The following is a 19,039-nucleotide window of genomic DNA, read 5'->3' on the forward strand; positions in this document are numbered from 1 at the left end:
TCCTCGTCCAACAAAATGCTAAAAAAGGTGTAAGTTGAGTCCTTTCCCAACAAAATAGCAATTTGTAAATTCAAGCATGAATGTTTAAGGAAAACTACATTTTAAAGGAAAAAATACAAACATATTAGTTATTTCTTTACACAATTGCCTCGCTTTGCTTGTTTCCTCATAACACACTCATTTGTCTTCTTCTCCACTCGCACAATTGGAACCTGAAATTAAGAAAAACCAAATGATAATATTCGAAATTAGAAGCTCAATCCTTTGTAGACCCACTCACTTTTAAAAAAAATGAGAAAACATAAAAAAATGATAAAATATAAGGGAAAATCAGAAAATACATGGAAGAACATTCACCATTTGGAAGCTTGATCAAGCTTGAAGGGTCAATGATTGATCTAGTTTAAAATAAGAAGCAAAATAAAGGTAAGAAAACCACAAAAAATAGTATGGAACAAAGGGGTATTTATACTCGTAGTTTAAGGCTTAAAGAAGATTGAAGATCTAAAAAACTGATGAAGATTGAAGGTCTCTTCAAAGGTTCTAAAAAATTGAGCTTAATGAATTCATTTTGGAATGCCAAAAGACAATGAGAATACTATAAAACTGACTTTTCTCCTGAAGCTGAAGAGTTGCCACAAAGTTATCAACGGCCAGGATTGAATCTTTGAAAAATTATGTGGATTTTTACTAAAATACCCATGCTGAAAATTAGGTTGTAGTGCAATGGATTATTGAATGACCAGTTTGCCCTCAAGGATGCAGAAACTCTGCTTTTATATATAGTATAAATATATATATATATATATATATATATATAGATATTACATGAACATCCATATTCAATAATGTTACTTACACACCTCTCATTTGAGGTGGAAGAGGTGGAATGAAGAGAGAGATAGAAAGAAAAGAAAAAGTATGAGAGAGAAAGTATGAGATGTGATAGATGATAAGATGAGAGAGATAGAAACAAAAAGAGGTGGAAATGAAGTGTTTAAAAAAATGAGGTGTGTATATATCATTACTCATCCATATTTTCTCTTATATTCTCTTCTATTCGTTTGACTAAACTAGCTTATAGGCAGTAAGTTGACTTCCTGCTCTGCTGTTTCTCTCTGGTTTCCTAGAAGCATCAAATCTTGATGCACTGAAAGTCAAGCGTGGATTGATTACACCCTCAATTCAACCCCCAAGCACCCACGCGGAGTTTACTCATTCAATCTTTCCTCACTTCTCTATTCAATCATATCACTTCTCTGTTTATTCCACCTCCCCTGTTTCAAGAATGAAACCTCTGCTTCATCCATCTTCCATTTTAACTTTCTGGTTCACCCTTTTCATAATCTCAATCAATATTCAAACACCCCTCTGTGCTGATAATGATAGCAAGTACTACACGAACTGCTATGAAGCTTTTTCCTGCGATGGTAGCAGTGTTGGGAACCTCAAGTACCCATTCTGGGGAGGAAACAGAACTGAGTACTGTGGTCAATCTCAGTTGGAGCTCGTTTGTGAAGACCGTGCAGCGAAGATCACAATCAATTCAATCACATACCGTGTTGTTAAATGGGAGGATTCAACACAGAAGCTCACGGTGGCTAGAGATGACTTCTGGGGTGGTGTCTGTGCTGTGAGTGATTACCAGAACAGTTCATTTGATAACTCTCCCTTTCAATATGATTTCAGTGGTGATAATAACGTGACGTTGTTATACAATTGCGGTTCTATCGATCCTCCGAGTGGGTTTTATAGGAGTTCCTGCGATGGTGGTAGTAGAGTTGTGTACTATATTGTAGGAGTAGGACCTTTATCCTTTGCCTCTGCTTGCACGAGTGTTGTGGTTCCAGTTTTGGCATCCCAAGTTTCAGCACTTGCATCTACTGCTGGTAACATAGACGAGGTATTGAATGAAGGTTTTGGGTTGAGATGGAGTGGTAATTATCAAGAGTGCACAGGATGTCTTGATACTAGAGGAGCGTGTGGGTTTGATGGAAAATTCAGGTGTTTCTGCGAGGATGGACCTCATCAATCTTCATGCATTTCAGATAGGGCCCCAGCTCCAGGTATGTCCAATCCAGTCACTTAATTTCTCATACTCCTACCTTTATTTGCTATTTGCTTGCTAGTAATGTTGCAATTCTGGACTATGATTACATGTGATGTAACTGAGTTAATTTGGTGTGCAAGTTATTTGAATAAGATCTAGATAACTAAAGAATCTTTCTGTTAATGGAAGGCTTGAGTTCTAGTAGCAAAAGCATCATTTATTTTGAAACAACAAATCATGATTGTGTATCTAATTCGATTTTTGAATTGCAGATAAAAGGCGGGGGAGCACAACTCGTAACATTGTGATAGGTAAAAATAACATAGCACAAAGCTTTTGGTTATTGATTTCTTCATACATTATTAGATTAGGTGGTGTGATTATGTACCAGTTACTTAGTTAGGAAAAAGCCACTAATTAACTATAGGAATTTAGATGGTAAATTTACTAATTAATAAGTACCTATATCATAGTTAATCATCTGGTACACCATATATCATGATCTATGCTAGACAGACTTTTTTGTCCTAAAATGGTGTCAATTTTTAAAAATATTTGAGCTAAATTATTCTTTTATACATTTCTTTGTATAAATTCAGGTGCATTAGGAGCTGGTTTTAAGACAACAATATTCTTTATAGGCTATGGAAAAAATTGTGGTTAATTTCCTAAGTAATTAGTTCCTATTCATAGCTAATTAATCAGGTGGTCCACCAACACCATGGTGCATGCTAGACAGAACCTTTTGTTCTAAAATATGGTGTCATGGTTTTTTAAAATAATTGATCTAAATTAATCTTTTATATATTTTCTTTGTATTAATTCAGGTGTAGCGGCATCTTGTGTGGGAGGACTAGTCGCTATTATTAGTATAGCTATTTATATTAGGAGGAAGTTTAAGAGTTTATCTGGACAAACGATGATCTCCAGGAAAAGAAGTACATTTGTTGAACACGATGTGGAAGCTTTCATGCAAAGCTATGGTTCATTGGCACCAAGGCGATATAGTTATTCAGAAGTTAAAAGGATCACAAACTCATTTGTACATAAGCTAGGCCAAGGTGGATATGGCGTTGTGTATAAAGCAACATTACCTGATGGTCGTCTTGTTGCTGTAAAAGTGATAAGCGAATCCGGCGGGAGCGGAGAAGATTTCATAAATGAAGTTTCTAGCATTAGCAGAACTTCTCATGTGAACATTGTCTCACTCTTGGGATTTTGCTATGATAAAAACAGAAGAGTATTGATCTATGAATTCATGCCCAATGGTTCATTGGATAATTTCATCAATGGAATGGGATCTCCAAATGCTATTTGCTGTTTTGATTGGAATACTTTGTACAAAGTTGCAATCGGGATTGCTCGAGGGCTAGAGTACCTACATCAAGGATGCAATACAAGGATCTTACACCTTGATATCAAACCTCAAAACATTCTCTTGGATGAAGACCTTTGCCCAAAAATAGCTGATTTTGGACTAGCTAAAATATGCAAAAGGAAGGAGAGCATTGTGTCTATGTTGGGAACAAGAGGAACTCCCGGGTACATTGCACCAGAAGTATTTAGTCGAGCATTTGGTGGTGTTTCTCACAAATCTGATGTGTATAGCTTTGGCATGTTGATTCTTGAAATGGTTGGAGGAAGGAAAAATTATGATAGTGGTGGAGGGTCACAAAGCAGTGAAATGTTTTTTCCAGATTGGATATATAAGGATCTTGAGCAAGGTGATGTTCACACAAATTTTTTGGTCATCACAGAGGAGGAACATGAGATGGCAAGGAAAATGATTTTGGTCAGTCTTTGGTGCATCCAAACACGCTCATCGGAGAGACCATCAATGAATAAAGTGGTGGAGATGTTAGAAGGAACACTTGAGTCAGTGCCATATCCTCCAAAGCCTATCTTACATTCTCCTGAAAAGCTATTATTGCAAAATTCAGATTTAACTTCAGGCAATACTCTGGAGACAGATTCAATGACAACAGAAAAAGATGGTTCCATTGAATTGAATGTGTTAAGCAAGAATGTACCAGGTTAATGGTGATGAAACAGTTTTTTTTTTTAAAGCAAAAGATTACTTTGGTATTTTTTGTTGTTTAATAAATGGTTGGAGTAAAGACCGGTACCTATGTTGTAATTGTTGTATAGGAAGTGTTGGATGCTCAACTATCCATAATCCATAATTCATTTGAATTTCTGGTTGATAAATATTATGATGACGGCTAAGCTCATCTCATCTGAGACATTAAATCGAGTATCACTCATTAGATTATATTATATATATATATATATATATATATATTCTAATCATCCCACCACATATTAGATTCTCATACTTTTATATATATTTACTCAATTATTTAGACAATTTTGACAAAATCCTTAAATTATATTATAAGTTCTTCATAATATTGGTTCTAACATAAAAATAAAAATATTCTCAAGTAAAATATCCACCCTTGTGAAAGCTTTTTTTTTTTTTTTGACAGATAAAGTAATAATTCATTAAGGAGAGGAACATAATGTCCAAAAGTACATGCTGTTGAATACACAAGGGAGTGACACCAATCCACTCATTATCATCATGAGCCAAGGAAAATCTAGACAGTTCATGTGCCACCCTATTAGCATCTCTACCTACATGAGTCACATGACATATATTAAAAACATCAAATTGACAACCTAAATTAATAATCTGCTGTAACAGAACACCAAGGTAAGAGCCATTGCATTGCCGCTTTAATATAGACTGCACAATACCAAGACAGTCTGATTCAATCCTTATAGCAGTAAAACCATATTCCAAAGCCATCTGTAACCCCATCTTAATTGCACTTGCTTCCGCATACTCAGATCCAATTGCACATCTCATGGACCTTGTTCTAGCAACTAGTACATTTCCAAAATGATTTCTGATTACTAGACCGAGACCCCAAGTTGAATCAGTTCCAGATGCATCAACATTAAGTGTTATATTCCCTGGAAGAGGTACCTGCCAGCGCTGCTGAGGTCTGTCCCGAGCTCCAAATCCCATCTCACCCCGTCCCAATTGCTGCCAATGCTTATATTCATTCAGATTTCCCATTGCATCCGACACCACACCTTGAACAGAGCTCTCTTTCTCCTCAAAACACAATAAATTCCTAGCCTTCCAGATATGATAACAGAACACAGCAAAGAGTTCTGCTACTTCCGTTGGCGCTGTTAGGAACCCTTGTGAAAGCTTTTTACCATGGGATTTGAACATAAATAAATGTGGAATATTCTTTCTCTAATCTCGTACAGCATATTAAATTATCATACTTTAATATATATTATATATTTACTCTTAAAATTATTTAAACAATTCATAAAAAATGCTAACCCCTGAGACCCGAGTGAGAGCTTTTTACTTTAAAACATAAATAAATGTATAATATATAGATTTTCTAATCCCATACCACATATTTGTTGATCATATTTTTATTTATAATTACTCTGAAGTTAATTAAAAAAATTTGAAAAAATTATTATATTATAAATGCAAATAAATGTAGAATATTCTTTTTATATTAAGATTATCATACTCTATATTTACACACACACACACACATATATATTTAAAAGTAAATATATAATATAACATAAAATATAACATAATTCGAATTGACCAAATATTTTCATCACTTAAATCATACCCACATTAGTTTATGTACATCCAATTGTAGCAACGGTTATCTTGTATAATTTTTCCTTTTCAGTCTCTGCTCTTCTAGCTATTCTTGTAGCGACATATTGATAATTGCCTTCTCTAATTTTTCGTTCTCAATCTCTTCTGCACTTCTAGCTATATTTCTAGCAATGTGTTGATAAACAGGATCAAGCGTTTGGTGGAGATTCTTGAACCCTGATGGATCTAATGACTGCATCGCTTTGAGCGTGTCCACAAAGAAAACTAAAGGATTCACCTCTTGAACTGGGGACTGCAACTCTTCATCATCATCACTATATTCATCACCTATATCATCATCGCCGTGGGGGTTGAATGGCTTCGTTGCCTGTGCAATACACTTTCCAAGTGTGATAGCATTATCTTGATACCCATCATTGGGAAAACCATAGTACATCTCATCATCAGAGGCATATAAACTGTCACCGCCATCTTCATCTTCGTAGTATTTTTTATCTCTTAAAGTTCCTGCACAGCGAGTAGAACAAACTGAAAACTAATTAAGCACTCACAAACCAAAACTAAATTTGGCATGACTATAACAGGACAAACATACAGACCGGTAATTTGATCCTTGTAGACATGTAGAGCATCAAGAGTGGCGCAGAGCACGTCGCCTAAAGCCATCTCTTGCAATTGATCAGCTGGGACTGTAAGTAATGATGTTAAACCAAGGCAGCAAACTTTCCTCTCATGTTTCCTGCATAAAGTTAAGAAGACCTTCAAATTTTCACACGCAATAACAGGCACTGTTTTATTGGAAGCAGAAGGGTACAGAGAAATAAAGTAATGCACAAGGAGGAATGGTTACAGAGAGGGAAAATGAACAGACTTTCTGAAATTAGCACGACTACCATTTTTCTGGACTTGGCTCAGCAAATCAAACCAGAGATGGAAGATTTCTGAGACAACACCTAACTTTTTCAATATGCTGATAGTAAGAGTTGCATTGTAATAAAGAGCATCTGCAATCTGAAATAATTGTCTCCTATTAGTACTAACCAAGAAGCAACGCAAGCCAATTTCATGATAAATTCATCCATTTATGTTATTCTTGATTGGAACAAACCCATTTATTACCATTTGTATGAAATGACATTCCAAATAGGATTTGTCAGTTTGACGCAAGCGTTCAACCGTAATGCAAATAAAAGGAGAGACCCAATGATCCACTTGTCCTCTGCAATTCTGTAAGACAACTTCAATAAGCTTTAAGGCTGTCACAATATTATTATCCTCCATATTTTTATCTGACATTACCTGTAATATTATATACAAACCACAAAAACACCAGAAATATCAGATAAAATAGTAGTAATAAGAAGAAGAAGAAATATATATAGTTATATACTATCAATCACCAAGTTTCAACAGCTAATCGTCGAGGTAATCATGTATAAGTAACTCACGGATAAAATCACGTTCCCCACTCTGTTGATAGTCGGGTTCTTTGCAAGTAAGGAAATGAGCAGTTCCCTTTGAAATGTAGTGGTTAAAAGGAACTAAAGCATTTGGAAAGAAATTGGTAGCCCAATCTGTCAGTGCTTCCATCATCAATGGCCAAAGACTCCACATATCCGGTGATATTGTTCGAGAGAAGCAAGTTACATGTGACAAAATCTACAAAACTTTTTCAAATGACTCTTGATCATTGTTTGTTAACATTCTTCGCATTATCAGAACAAAAGTTGGCTCAATTTGAACAAAAAGGTCAGGAAGGCAGCTCACTGATTCAAGGATTATGCTAATCGCACGTAAGCAGCCGCTTCCTGTGGTTCGATTACGACTTGCTTCATCATCATCTTTTATAGTGTTCATACGTCTCCAAAACACACCTGCCAAATTATAGTACAGTGCAAGCGCAAAATCTTCCCCAAACTTGTCCAACATTGTCTCCAAAGTAAACACAAGGGCCTCATTCTCAACCTCGTTCATAAGTTTGGAAAACTCATCAAGGAGTCGAGGAAGAATGGGAAAGATTTCATTCATATCTTTACATGCTTCAATGAAAGAACGCAAAGCAACAAAAGAATCAACGCGCACAGGAAGTTCAGAATCCTGTAATCTTAACACAATACACTGCAATGCCCTCTGGAAATTGTTCTGATATGAGAAGCTAATATGGGCATATTGTCCTGCAACCCATGCCGCCTTAGCTCGAAGGTGGCCAACAGGACTGTTTAACTCAGGAAAGACATGATGCACTAACATGTGCTCAAGTTCAGATTTGTATGGCTCGGTCTCCTTGAATTTGTCATGAAGTGTCCCAAAAACACGAAGAGCACCATCTTTCTGTCTATAGGGCTTATATTCTATAGAAGCTTCATCATACCTTTTGAAAGTTTCAACTATGAACTGAATACACTTTTGAAGATTTTCTTTCCCACGTTTTCGGACCAACTCACTCACAAAATCCATTGCAGCAGTCCTAGGGCTATGCATATCTTCAAATATGTCATAGCCTTTCCTTGCATATTCCTGTGGATCTTCATCCCAAAGCTTTTGATCATTATCGTTGAAGCAAATTAATGGAAAAATCATCTCAAAAAGTAGGACATCAAGCCGAGGTTGAATTAGAGCATACAAACTTCTCCTTGAAATACTGATGGTTAGATATTGAAGAATCAAGTTGATAACTCTGTCAGGTAAATAATCCCCAAAACGAACGACATTTAACAAATTTAAGTGGCACTCTAAGATCTTCCCTGCATAATGCTTATGAAACATTGTGAAGACTGTGCGTTGAGAAAACACCATCTCGAACTGACCAAAACGAGTGAAGAGCCTATTTAGAATGTTAGCTATCCATTTCTTTACCTTCCACCAACCCCAAGATTTTCTAAGCTCAGGATCAACAGGCTGGCCCTCTGAGGGTACAGGCCTCTCTAGTAAATTCAGGAAAGATACCATCCAAACATCGAAGATGTCTTGATCAAACAAATGTTGCGGAATGTCTACATGTATGGAGTACCAGAATATTTTGCAGATAAACTTGATTAAATCTGCTGCTTCAAGTGATGGATTAACAATTTGGACAAGCCTGTTAAATATATATCGAAGGTGGGGAAATGTTTCCTCAACAATGTGATAACCAGGTGCCCCCTTCTTAGTTGAAATTAACATGAATCTTTTAGAGAGAATCTGCAGCACAAATAAGGCACAATATACTTCTTCTTCACACCGTAAGTTATGCTTCACCCATTCAAGAGGATGAGGCCACTTTACAGGATAATCAGAATTTATGATTGTTTTTAGGCATTCCCCAAGTTGTATCCTCAATAAAGGAGGAACTTGGGTGATAAATATGAGAATGTTATCCCTCACCATGTCTTCATCACTCTGCAACATCCTATGTTGGACATCTACATATTCAACACAGAAAAAAGAGCATGCATCATCAGCAAACATAGGAATTGATTATCTAATCACCACCTTGGATAAAGGGATATACCAGACCCATAAATAGGAGACCAATTCTTCACAATGAAGTTCTTGAAATGAATGCTAGCAACGTGTCGTACACCCATGTCACAGTTGTTGTCTACAATGATTTGCATCAGCCTCACCAGATGCTGAGGTGCATACTGAAGCTGTATATACAAATATACAATAATAAAAAATTAAAAAGAAATTCATCCTATTGAAATTGAAACCCTACTACATTCACTTAGCACCCATCAGTGTTGTCAAATAGGGGTTATAGCGACGCTATAGCACTATTGTGTAGCGCTATGACCTATGAGGCTCACCCCCACTACGATATTTGCGGCTTTGAGGGCTTGAAATAGCGGATTTTTGGCTTTCGATTATTTTCCGCGATTAACAGCACACTGGCACCCATAAATGGGCAACCAAACATTCAATACACCAAATGTCAAGCCACCAATTATCCCAAAAGCTTAAACTCTTAGGATAATTGGTTACTTGACATGGTATCAGAGTCTATCCTAGATCAATTTATCGTGGAGACCTCCCAAATATGGGAGCTATGTCGAGTAACCAATTATCCAAAAGTTTAAGCTGTTGGGTAAGGACCACATGAATTGTTTTATATTCTTATTCTAACACGCCCCCTCATGTAAGAGCCCATTTTGGGTCTGAAGTGTGGATAATGCACAGACCACCTGAAAATTCCACTTTTTTTTTATCAGATATTGGGGGCGACAATGATCAAACTCTTGATCCCTTAGTTATAGAGACTCTGATACCATGTCAAACGATAAGTTAGCCCAAAAACTTGATCGGTAATTGGTTACTTGAGAATAATTGGTTACTTGACACCAAAATTCACTAGCTATAACAAAAATTCACTGGTAACATGAAAGAGAGTCGCACCTGATCCAAGCTGTGCAGAGCTGCATTCCGTTCATCGGGGTTGGGGCTGAGAGCAGCATGGAGTATACCAGCGAGACTTTGAAGATCCATGGCGCCAAAACTAGCGACGAGAACGGTGGTAAGCTAACTCTGCAAAAGCTTCATGCATGTATCATCTGGACTAAGAAGGAGCAATGAGAGGTTGAGAGCTTACCAAATATGGTGGTGGCAAGCGGCGGAGCTCTCCTTCCCGCGGTGGTGAAGAAGAAGAAAGCACCGTGTGATTGGTCACTGAAATTATATTATACTTTTTTTTATATTATTAGTTTTAACATCAAAATATTTCTCTCAAGAAGATATTTGCTGATCTGTGTTCAAAATAAATTCAAGACACTTTTTTTTTATGAGTAAAAAAAAATTGAATAATTTAGATTTCAAAAAACTTAATTTTTTTAACTTAAAATAAAACATAACTAGTGTTTTTACCCGTGCGCTGCACGGCGAAGTTTACTATTATATTTGACACACCAATAAGCATTTTGATTATAAATAATTTAAGATATTAATAATGAAAGAAAAATCATAATAAAGATTAAAATATTCAAAAAAACATAAATTTGGACACATCTAATGTTTTATACTCATACACCGATTTAAATAATTTAAAGATTACAACAAAAAAAATTAGTAAGTCAAAATCATCAATTTTGCACATGCGACGTATAAATGATTTTTGTCTTGAAGATGTAAATACATACATTTCAATCTATTAGGTTCGAGTTTTAGAAAGTGAAACCAAAATACACAGATATATATAATTGCTCATAAAATTCTCTTAAAATGATTAACAGTACACTTAAATTATTTGAAAACCACAACGAATATCACACGACCGCAAAATTTCACACAATTTTTATATATATATTTACTCCTAAAATTATGAAAAATATATATATTAATTTTTTTGTGAAAGTATTTTCTTTCAGAATGTTTGGGGAGTCATTAACCTTGTAATTTAAATATAAATAATATAAATCGTATATGCATTAATGTCTTCTAATCTTAGTTACAAAAGAATCTTATAATATATGCACGCCATATTTTCATAACTTAATTATTATACTTATAATTATAAAATTATGAAAGAGTAAAACAAAAGTTTTTATTAAATTAATTTCTTGTAAATATTAGTACTTGTGTTATGTTTTTTAATAACTAATTTTGATCTAATCATATTAATTTAGATATTAATAAGATCTTTATTTTTTGTGTGACATAATTTTACATTCACATTAAAATTGTACATACTTATTCATAAAATTATTTAATTTATTTTTATATTTTTATTTAACATTAGTTACAATCTTATATTTTTACTAATGTCAGTTTACAAATTTTAAAAAATCAATAAAAAAAAATATATTATTGCTGGAATTTATTAGAAAATTAATTACAATATTAGGAAATTACCTATTATTAAAAATTAATTGCTTTGAAAGAAGTTATAAATTGAAAATAAAGAAACATAAATATTTTAATTAACGTTAAATTGCAGCAGGAAAAAAAAAATTACTACTCATTTTGTTAAAAAAAGAACAATAATTTTTTTTGAAAGTAACAATAACTGATCAAATAACAAAAAACTTCCCTTTTAGTTAGTAATTTTTTTTATGATTTGCTCCATTTATTGGGGAACTAACAAAAAACATGTCATTGGAAATCATATAATAAATAATGATTTTGTTTTATAATACATGACAAAAAGATTTTATGAAATTATTTCCATACTAAATTACTTAAATAACAAAATAAAAGGATAGTAATTTTTCTGCACAAACATAAAATTATTGTGAGGTGAATTGGCCCATGATATTGCACATAAAAATGTCACCCAGTTTCGGTTTCAAATGTTGTCTAAAATAATAATAAGAAGAACATGAAGGTAAATGTAGACATGGACATCCTCATAGCCATTGCTTGAAGTAAATTTTTCGGTATATTATTTAGATGCTGAGTCTTCACATTGTAGATTGACAGTGGAAGTCTTCTCCAACAGACAAATTTCTTTGATGCTGAACAAAAGGTAAAGAAAAAATTGAAATCACATATCATCATTTTAAAAGAAACAAACAAAGCAGAAAAATAAACAGGAACTCTATATGTGAAGCTTAGGGTGGAAGTCTTAGTGAAAGCTCCATGTAGAAGGACGGATTCTGGTGAATGAATTTCCTGAAAAAGGTAAGGAAAATTAAATATAGCATATCAAGAGAGAAGCACAAAGAGAAAAAGAGACACAAAATTAAACTACCATTCATTGAAAATTTAAAAACTACCATTTTGGACCTGCATAAAACGGGTATATGCTTATAAAGATTGGTGAAGAGTTAGAATATTAAGATAAGTTAGAAAAACATTTTACAGTAATAGAGACAATTCTAGTCAAAAGACCAAACACAAAAGATCTCATGAAAACAGCTAGGACAAAACTGCATTTGAGTATAAAGAAAAAACTTAACCATCATAATCATGTTCAAACAAATAGAGATTTTGTAGTCAAGAAATTCTATATAGAAGACTTAGCTCAAATGGTCATTGACTGTCTGATCAGGAGTGTATACATGTATACAATTTTCCCAAATAGATGGGGACATGGTAGAGTGAAGATTGCTTGTATTGTTCCAACAATTTAAGAAATCTTTGAGAGCATCCTGTGTGAAGGAACCTCATAGCCCAGCCAAGTATCTCATTCACAACCTGTATACTGTATACTCCAATAATGGTAAGCACGGGAGATTCTAACATGCTGAAATAGAAATAACTTGAAAGTGTGTTTAGAAACGATGCACTATTTTGATTATATCCAGTTGAATTGGTATGTTTTCGAGGACTTGAGAGTTCTGCATAAGGAAAAACTTCCTAATGCCATGCCATGAAAATTTAAAGGTACCTACCATAATGAGATCCTACATGTGGTTAGTTGGTTTTTAGACCAATTAAAGCTAACCCAAGTTAATGTAGTAGATTACTACCAATGATAGTTGAAGTTGGAAATATTTGATAGATTACTACCAATAATGGCCTTCATATCAAACTCTGCCATATATCCCAATTCAGATAAAACTGGGGAACCAGTGAAAGATTTTGCTGGAAATATCTTCCTTAGCATATTATACCTGAAATATCAATAACTTCTACTTAGAGAGTTTACAGAGAATAAAAATAGGATAATACATAATCATCAATATTAAAAATGAAAAGAGAGGAGCCAAACTTACGGTTGCTTAACAAAATTTGCTTTATAGCAAGGTAATTTGGATAATCATGGCCAACTTTTCTCACTTGGTGTACCCATAGTTCAAAAAATCTGTAAACAATGGACTAAGTTATAAGTTTTAATAGGGTGAAGAGTTCCTATACTCAGATAGATGATGTGCAAAAATAACATGAAATCTTTCCAATCGCCACAAAAGTGTCATAAGAATAGAGAGTTATATGAAATCTGTACATACCTTTGTAATAAGAAATCAGATGCAAAATCAACACTCGTACTGTCAAACTGACTTTCCCTGTATTAGGTTCTTGAAGAAATCTGTCTGAAATGCATGAAACCAACCATTAGAATAAGGAGGTTGCTAAGATTTACCTTAGGTATCCCAGACCTTCTAACAATTGGGAAAGGAATTCCCATAATGAACCCAAAAATTGAGAATCATAAATTACTAAGGGAGAAATTGGAAGAGTCACATATTGCAGAAAATTATACAGCAACAGAAAGCTAAACCAAAAAAAATCTTGCAGACTGGACACATTGACTAAAGATGCGAGGAATGAAAAAAGTAACTTACACTTGGTCATAGTCTCTTTAGAATCGGAATCGAACGGAAATCTTAGCTCGAAGGGGGAAAGGTAGAAGTCGAGGGATTGGGTCTCGGAGGTTAAAAAAGCGTTATCGTCGGCGGTGACAGTGACGTCTAGCGATGCAGTTAGAGATGGAATGCCATGGAAAAGATACCTAAAAATTAAGAAGCTGAAAACACTAAATCATGATGAAAACAATAACTGTTAATCAATGAAGCCCTAAATCAAGGAAGATACCTGAGCCATAAATCATAAATCATGGGGCTCTGGGGATAGGAGGATTCGGTGCAAGGGGTAGGAGAAGGAGTTCAGGTAGTGATCGGAGGTAGATCGCAGATTTTGGCTCGGGCTGGGAGCGGAGAAGGAGGTCGGAAAAGGAAAATTGTGGAGGGAGCCATAGATTGTTCAAGGAAAAGTCAGGTGAGTTTTTCTTTGATAAACAGATCTGTTGAAAATGATATAAAGGTATTTAGGGATAGTATAGATAGCCACAAACTTTTGAATTTGAAATTCAAAATTGCCATGAATTGTTGGTGTGAAATTATTGTGAGTGGTTGAGAGGTGATATTTGGGAGGAGTGCAAGCTTGGAAGACGTGTGTGGAAAATATTCTGGTTGAAGGATGAACAGAGAAGCATTGGAAATCAAAAATAAATGTGGCCGGATTTAATGAGGGAGAGAAAAGAGATAGTGAGAGAGAGAAAAAGCATTGATGAGATACCGGGAGAAAGAGATTAGTGGGATGGATTGAATAAAATATTTAAAAATATTGGAGAGGATGAATAAAATATTCTAGTTTATTTATAGAATTGACACATCAACTAATCACTTTTTGGAGTGATTTTGTTTTAATGAGAGAAATAGAATTCAGAAAGTGGGAGAGATAATTTTTTCTTTTATGAAGCATTTAAAAAGAGAATAAAAGAATAGGATGGTTGGTACCTATTATTATTTTATTTGAGAAAAAGAGATATTAAAAAGATATCACATATAATGTAAAAAAAAAAGAGATCACATATGTAATTTCTGTTGCTTGAAACAACTAACGGGCACACTGAGGGGAGATAGGCGAGATCACATATATTGTTTTATTTTATACTATGATTTTGTTGACCAATTAAATTTAAGCGAAATAATTTAATGAGAGTAGATAGGGAAAAAAAAATCAAAGAAATTACATTGGGCATGCAGACAAACTGGAGAGAGAAGGCAAGAAATAAGGGTAAATTGAAGGAGCTGGATTAATGAGAGATAGAGAAATCAGTAAAAACTAGTCATTTTCACCCGTGCGTTGCACGGCGATTAAGTTTATTTTGTAGATATATTTGTACCAAATAACAGAGAGTAGGTTTAATCATATATGTAAATAGACCAACGTAAAAATTTTAAATAGATTTCATTGTATGACCTACCGATGTCAACACATGAACAATATTTTTTTTATGAAAGCGAAATGAATATTAGTAAGAAAATGCTTGAGGCAAAATAACTCAAGGCAAGAGTAACGTACAATCTGAAACAGAATGATTCCTGACAAAACCAAGTGCTTAACAGTGCACCAAACCCACCACCAACCCGCATGATGGCTTCTAACATATTCCCAAGAAGGAGTCTCGTTAAAACCTTACTGAGAAAAACACATTGGGAAAAAAACCCAGCAAGGAAAAAGAGTACCACCAACTTGGGAAAGCCACCATGCAACTATAAAACATGAGAAATAGCCCAAAAAGCAACTGGAAATTCGTGTACAGTAAAAACAGCAATATTCCAATCTCTGTAGCATCAAAACAGCTAATAGAAACAACAACCAGACGAAACAGCAGCAACAGCAATCAGCAAAACAGCATCTAGCAAACCCAAACAGCAACCAACAGACAGCAAAACAGCAAACCGGACCAGAGGAACAGCAACAACATCTTCAGCAACAACAAAGCAGAAATCTGCAACAGCAACAGCAATCGCAGAAAACAGCAAACAGCTAACAGGAAAACAACAATATTATAAATCAGGTTTTTACAGAATGCGTTGCAAAATCAAACAAATTAACAAATGACAAAAATGTCAACATCATGATCGCTTAATAGAACTTGCTGACCATGTTCAGTGCTAATGACTTCAGACTTGAAGTTGAATTTTGCTACCAATTCAATATTTGAACAACATAACCTACAATGGAAAAAGTAGATATAACAGTAATAATTAGTAAGCAATACAAAGATGAACTTGATATATCATTTGAAAATTAAAAACAAACCTTATAGCAAATGAATTATCCTTCAAGTTAGATGGTCAATAAGCTGCTTTACTTTTATTTTTACTGTCAACAATTAAAACAAAGACACTATCAGATTTGGTATTTAAAAAAATATAAACCGAACAAAATTATAGTAAAAAACAGCACTTACATATCAAATATTTTCAAAGACTTCTTGGTAGACAACGTTGCGGGTAGTGTTAGAAACTACTTCTTGGTCATCTAGGATTAGTATCTTCAAACCTTTTCTAGATTAGCCCTTGATAGTGCAACATATAATTGCCCATGAGTAAAGACATGCCTTGGCAAATACAGTCCAACATGAGATAAAGACTGTCCTTGACTTTTATTTATAGTCATTGCAAAACATAAAGTAACAGGGAATTGTCTGCGCTGGAATTTGAATGGAATATCAGAATTAGATGGAGTTAAGCTCATCCTTGGAATAAAGGTTGTTTCTCCCATTGTGTTTCTGTTTAGAACAGTAGCAACAATAATATATTTAGTCAAAGCGTTGACTATCATTCGAGTGCCATTACACAACCCTGCAGCTTGGTCAATGTTTCGAATGAGCATGATAGGAACACCGACTTTTAGTTTAATCTGATGGTTTGGGATTCCGGAGCATTTGTAATCATTTAAGAATTCAGATGTAAATCATTCCGCATTGACACCCGAATCTTCATCGGACTTGCATGGAGTATCACAACTAAAGTACTTTGTTTCCTCCCCAGGAATCATAGCTAACATAAAGTTGTTTATTTCCTCTACACTTTCAAGTGTTTGTGCAGGGATTGCTCTTTCTTGGAAGAATGAACTTTTTTCCAAATTCATCAAAAGTTTCGGATATGAAAAATTTACTATTTCAAGTAATGGATCCTTACACGGTTCAATAAGAAGATCTGGAGGAATCTCAATGAGTGATTCGGCTTCATCAATGGTTGTAACTGTTCCGTCTCCCACTTGAAGCAACCAATCAGTAAACTCTTTAATTTCTGCTGCTGAAGAAGATGAGTTAGCATTCTGCAATCTCATATTAACAGTCAACTTCATTACCTTGCAATGCTTCCATAGATATGAAGAATTGATAGCAGAACCCACAATATCCGAACGGCTTCCTTTGGAAATAACTGGGAGTATTTGTCTAAAGTCGCCTCCTAGTACCACAACTTTCCCTCCGAATGGAATGTCATGACCATAAGTAGATCTAGTCTTCATAATGTCATTTAGAGATCTGTCCAAAGCTTCAAAGCAATGTTTGTTCACCATAGGTGCCTCATCCCAAATAATTAGGCTTGCTTTTTTCAATAATTCAGCTTTTGGGGAACCTTGACAGAGATTACATGTTGATATCTCATTTATTGAAATAGGAATAGAGAACTTGGAATGAGCAGTTCTACCTCCGGGTAACAACAGTGATGCAATTCCGCTGGATGCGACATTTAACACAATAAGGCCCCTTGAACGCAAAGCAGCAGATAAGGTGTTCCAAACATATGTTTTCCCAGTTCCTCCAAAACCATATAGAAAAAAGAATCCCCCATTATCAGATAATACAGCATTCAAAACATTTTTATAAACTCCCTCTTGCTCTGAAGTAAGGTAACAGACCAATTCTTCATGAATCTTAAGCATTTCATCTTTATTGTAATTCAACTCATCTGCAACGAATCTATTTTCAAAATTATGTGCTTCAGTAAATTTAGGATATGACAAACATGGAAATTCCTTCAGTGACCTTCCATTTCCTTGAAGAATTTTTTCAATCTCTATCAAACATAGGTTCTTTAATTCTTCATCATCTATATGCAGATCTGAATGAAAGCACAAATATAATAGTTAATTTCAATTTCATTACCAAGACAAATTGGTAAAGTTTATTAAGTCGTTTCATTACCAAGACATATTGATAAATTTAATTATGGAATATGAGCTATTCGTGTATTAGTATTAATTTACTGAAGCATGTTAGAATCAATTATGATTGTTTTAAAAAAAATAGAATAAACATAAATGTAAACATTGAGCAGTGTCTTAAGTAAATTAAAAAGGATTGAATACCTGGAATGTTGAGAGTTTTCCGTCTGTCATTTTAAAATCGATGCCCAATATATTTCAAAAATAGTAATTCCAATGCAAATTGGAGATAAAACTTAATTATATCTTGTGATAACTTAACTATAAAAAAATTGTTAAAATAAATCAACAATATTTGTGATAACTATTTCAGAATATAATTTACCTAGCACGAAGAGGGGCAGCTTCTTGAATCTGAGAATTAAAAAGAACCCTAGTAGCACCATAAACGTTTTGAATGCTAGTCTTACCTGTAAAAAAGTAATTAAAATTAAAAATAAACCACGTTTAAATAATTCAAATCTTAGTAACTTCTGAAAAATTAATTAATACCTTTGAATGACTTGATCTTACAACACTGTACAACCTCGACAACATTTGTTGCATCAACTGATGAAAGATAACCAATGACCTCAGAAACATATTTCCCGAAAAATGCACATTCAACACGAACCCTAATCACAAAAATAGTTTTATCATTGAACTTTCATAATGGTAAAATTAGGATCGATCTTTTGAATAAACAAAGAACACGAGGTGTACCCATCTTGATCAAGTTCTATAGTTATCCTCTTCTGTTTAGTACTGTATTTTTCGAACTCCTGTTCTCCACTTGCGCCCATCAGAATTCCAATTACATCTGGTGAAAAAAGTATTAAAAAATTGTAAGAGAAATTAATTACTTTTTTTGAAAAGATCAAGATGTTGCAGAAGAGTAAATAACTATAAGGAATGATGTATCAAGGTCCTTATACATAATGTCAGCAAGTGGAACGAAA

The 19,039-nt window shown here is 34.3% G+C and overlaps 2 protein-coding genes and 2 pseudogenes across 2 annotated transcripts; 1 reads left to right on the plus strand and 3 right to left on the minus strand.

Moving 5' to 3' along the window:
• Nucleotides 1-1,096: 1,096 nt before the first annotated feature.
• LOC130717974 (LEAF RUST 10 DISEASE-RESISTANCE LOCUS RECEPTOR-LIKE PROTEIN KINASE-like 2.4) lies at nt 1,097-4,258 on the plus strand (the record flags this gene model as incomplete). Its single annotated transcript, XM_057568397.1, has 3 exons — nt 1,097-2,066; nt 2,323-2,361; nt 2,878-4,258. Coding segments are annotated over 3 exons (2,220 nt in total), but the record flags the coding sequence as incomplete, so codon positions are not given.
• A 1,437-nt stretch (nt 4,259-5,695) lies between these two features.
• Nucleotides 5,696-10,492, minus strand: LOC130728944 (importin beta-like SAD2; annotated as a pseudogene).
• A 1,425-nt stretch (nt 10,493-11,917) lies between these two features.
• On the minus strand, nt 11,918-14,647 carry LOC130728945 (uncharacterized). Its single transcript, XM_057580531.1, has 5 exons — nt 14,169-14,647; nt 13,919-14,085; nt 13,583-13,666; nt 13,349-13,437; nt 11,918-13,246 (listed from the first exon to the last, which is right to left on the minus strand). The coding sequence occupies exons 1-4, from the start codon at nt 14,189-14,191 to the stop codon at nt 13,409-13,411; spliced, it is 303 nt and encodes a 100-aa protein (XP_057436514.1). The 5' UTR covers nt 14,192-14,647; the 3' UTR covers nt 11,918-13,246; nt 13,349-13,408.
• Nucleotides 14,648-16,338: 1,691 nt separating this feature from the next.
• On the minus strand, nt 16,339-16,841 carry LOC130717991 (uncharacterized; annotated as a pseudogene).
• Nucleotides 16,842-19,039: the final 2,198 nt, after the last annotated feature.

The sequence above is a fragment of the Lotus japonicus genome, chromosome 1 (genome assembly GCF_012489685.1).
Source record: "Lotus japonicus ecotype B-129 chromosome 1, LjGifu_v1.2".
Classification (NCBI taxonomy): domain Eukaryota; kingdom Viridiplantae; phylum Streptophyta; class Magnoliopsida; order Fabales; family Fabaceae; genus Lotus; species Lotus japonicus.

Bases quoted from the DNA above. Each gene is read 5' to 3' on its own strand.
- LOC130728945 (XM_057580531.1), bottom strand. From the start codon at position 14,191: ATGATTTATGATTTATGGCTCAG. The intron at 13,667-13,918 runs GTAAGTTACTTT...CATGCATTTCAG, and splicing joins TAAAGAGACTATGACCAAGT to ACAGATTTCTTCAAGAACCT. The intron at 13,438-13,582 runs GTATGTACAGAT...CATTGTTTACAG, and splicing joins TCTGATTTCTTATTACAAAG to ATTTTTTGAACTATGGGTAC.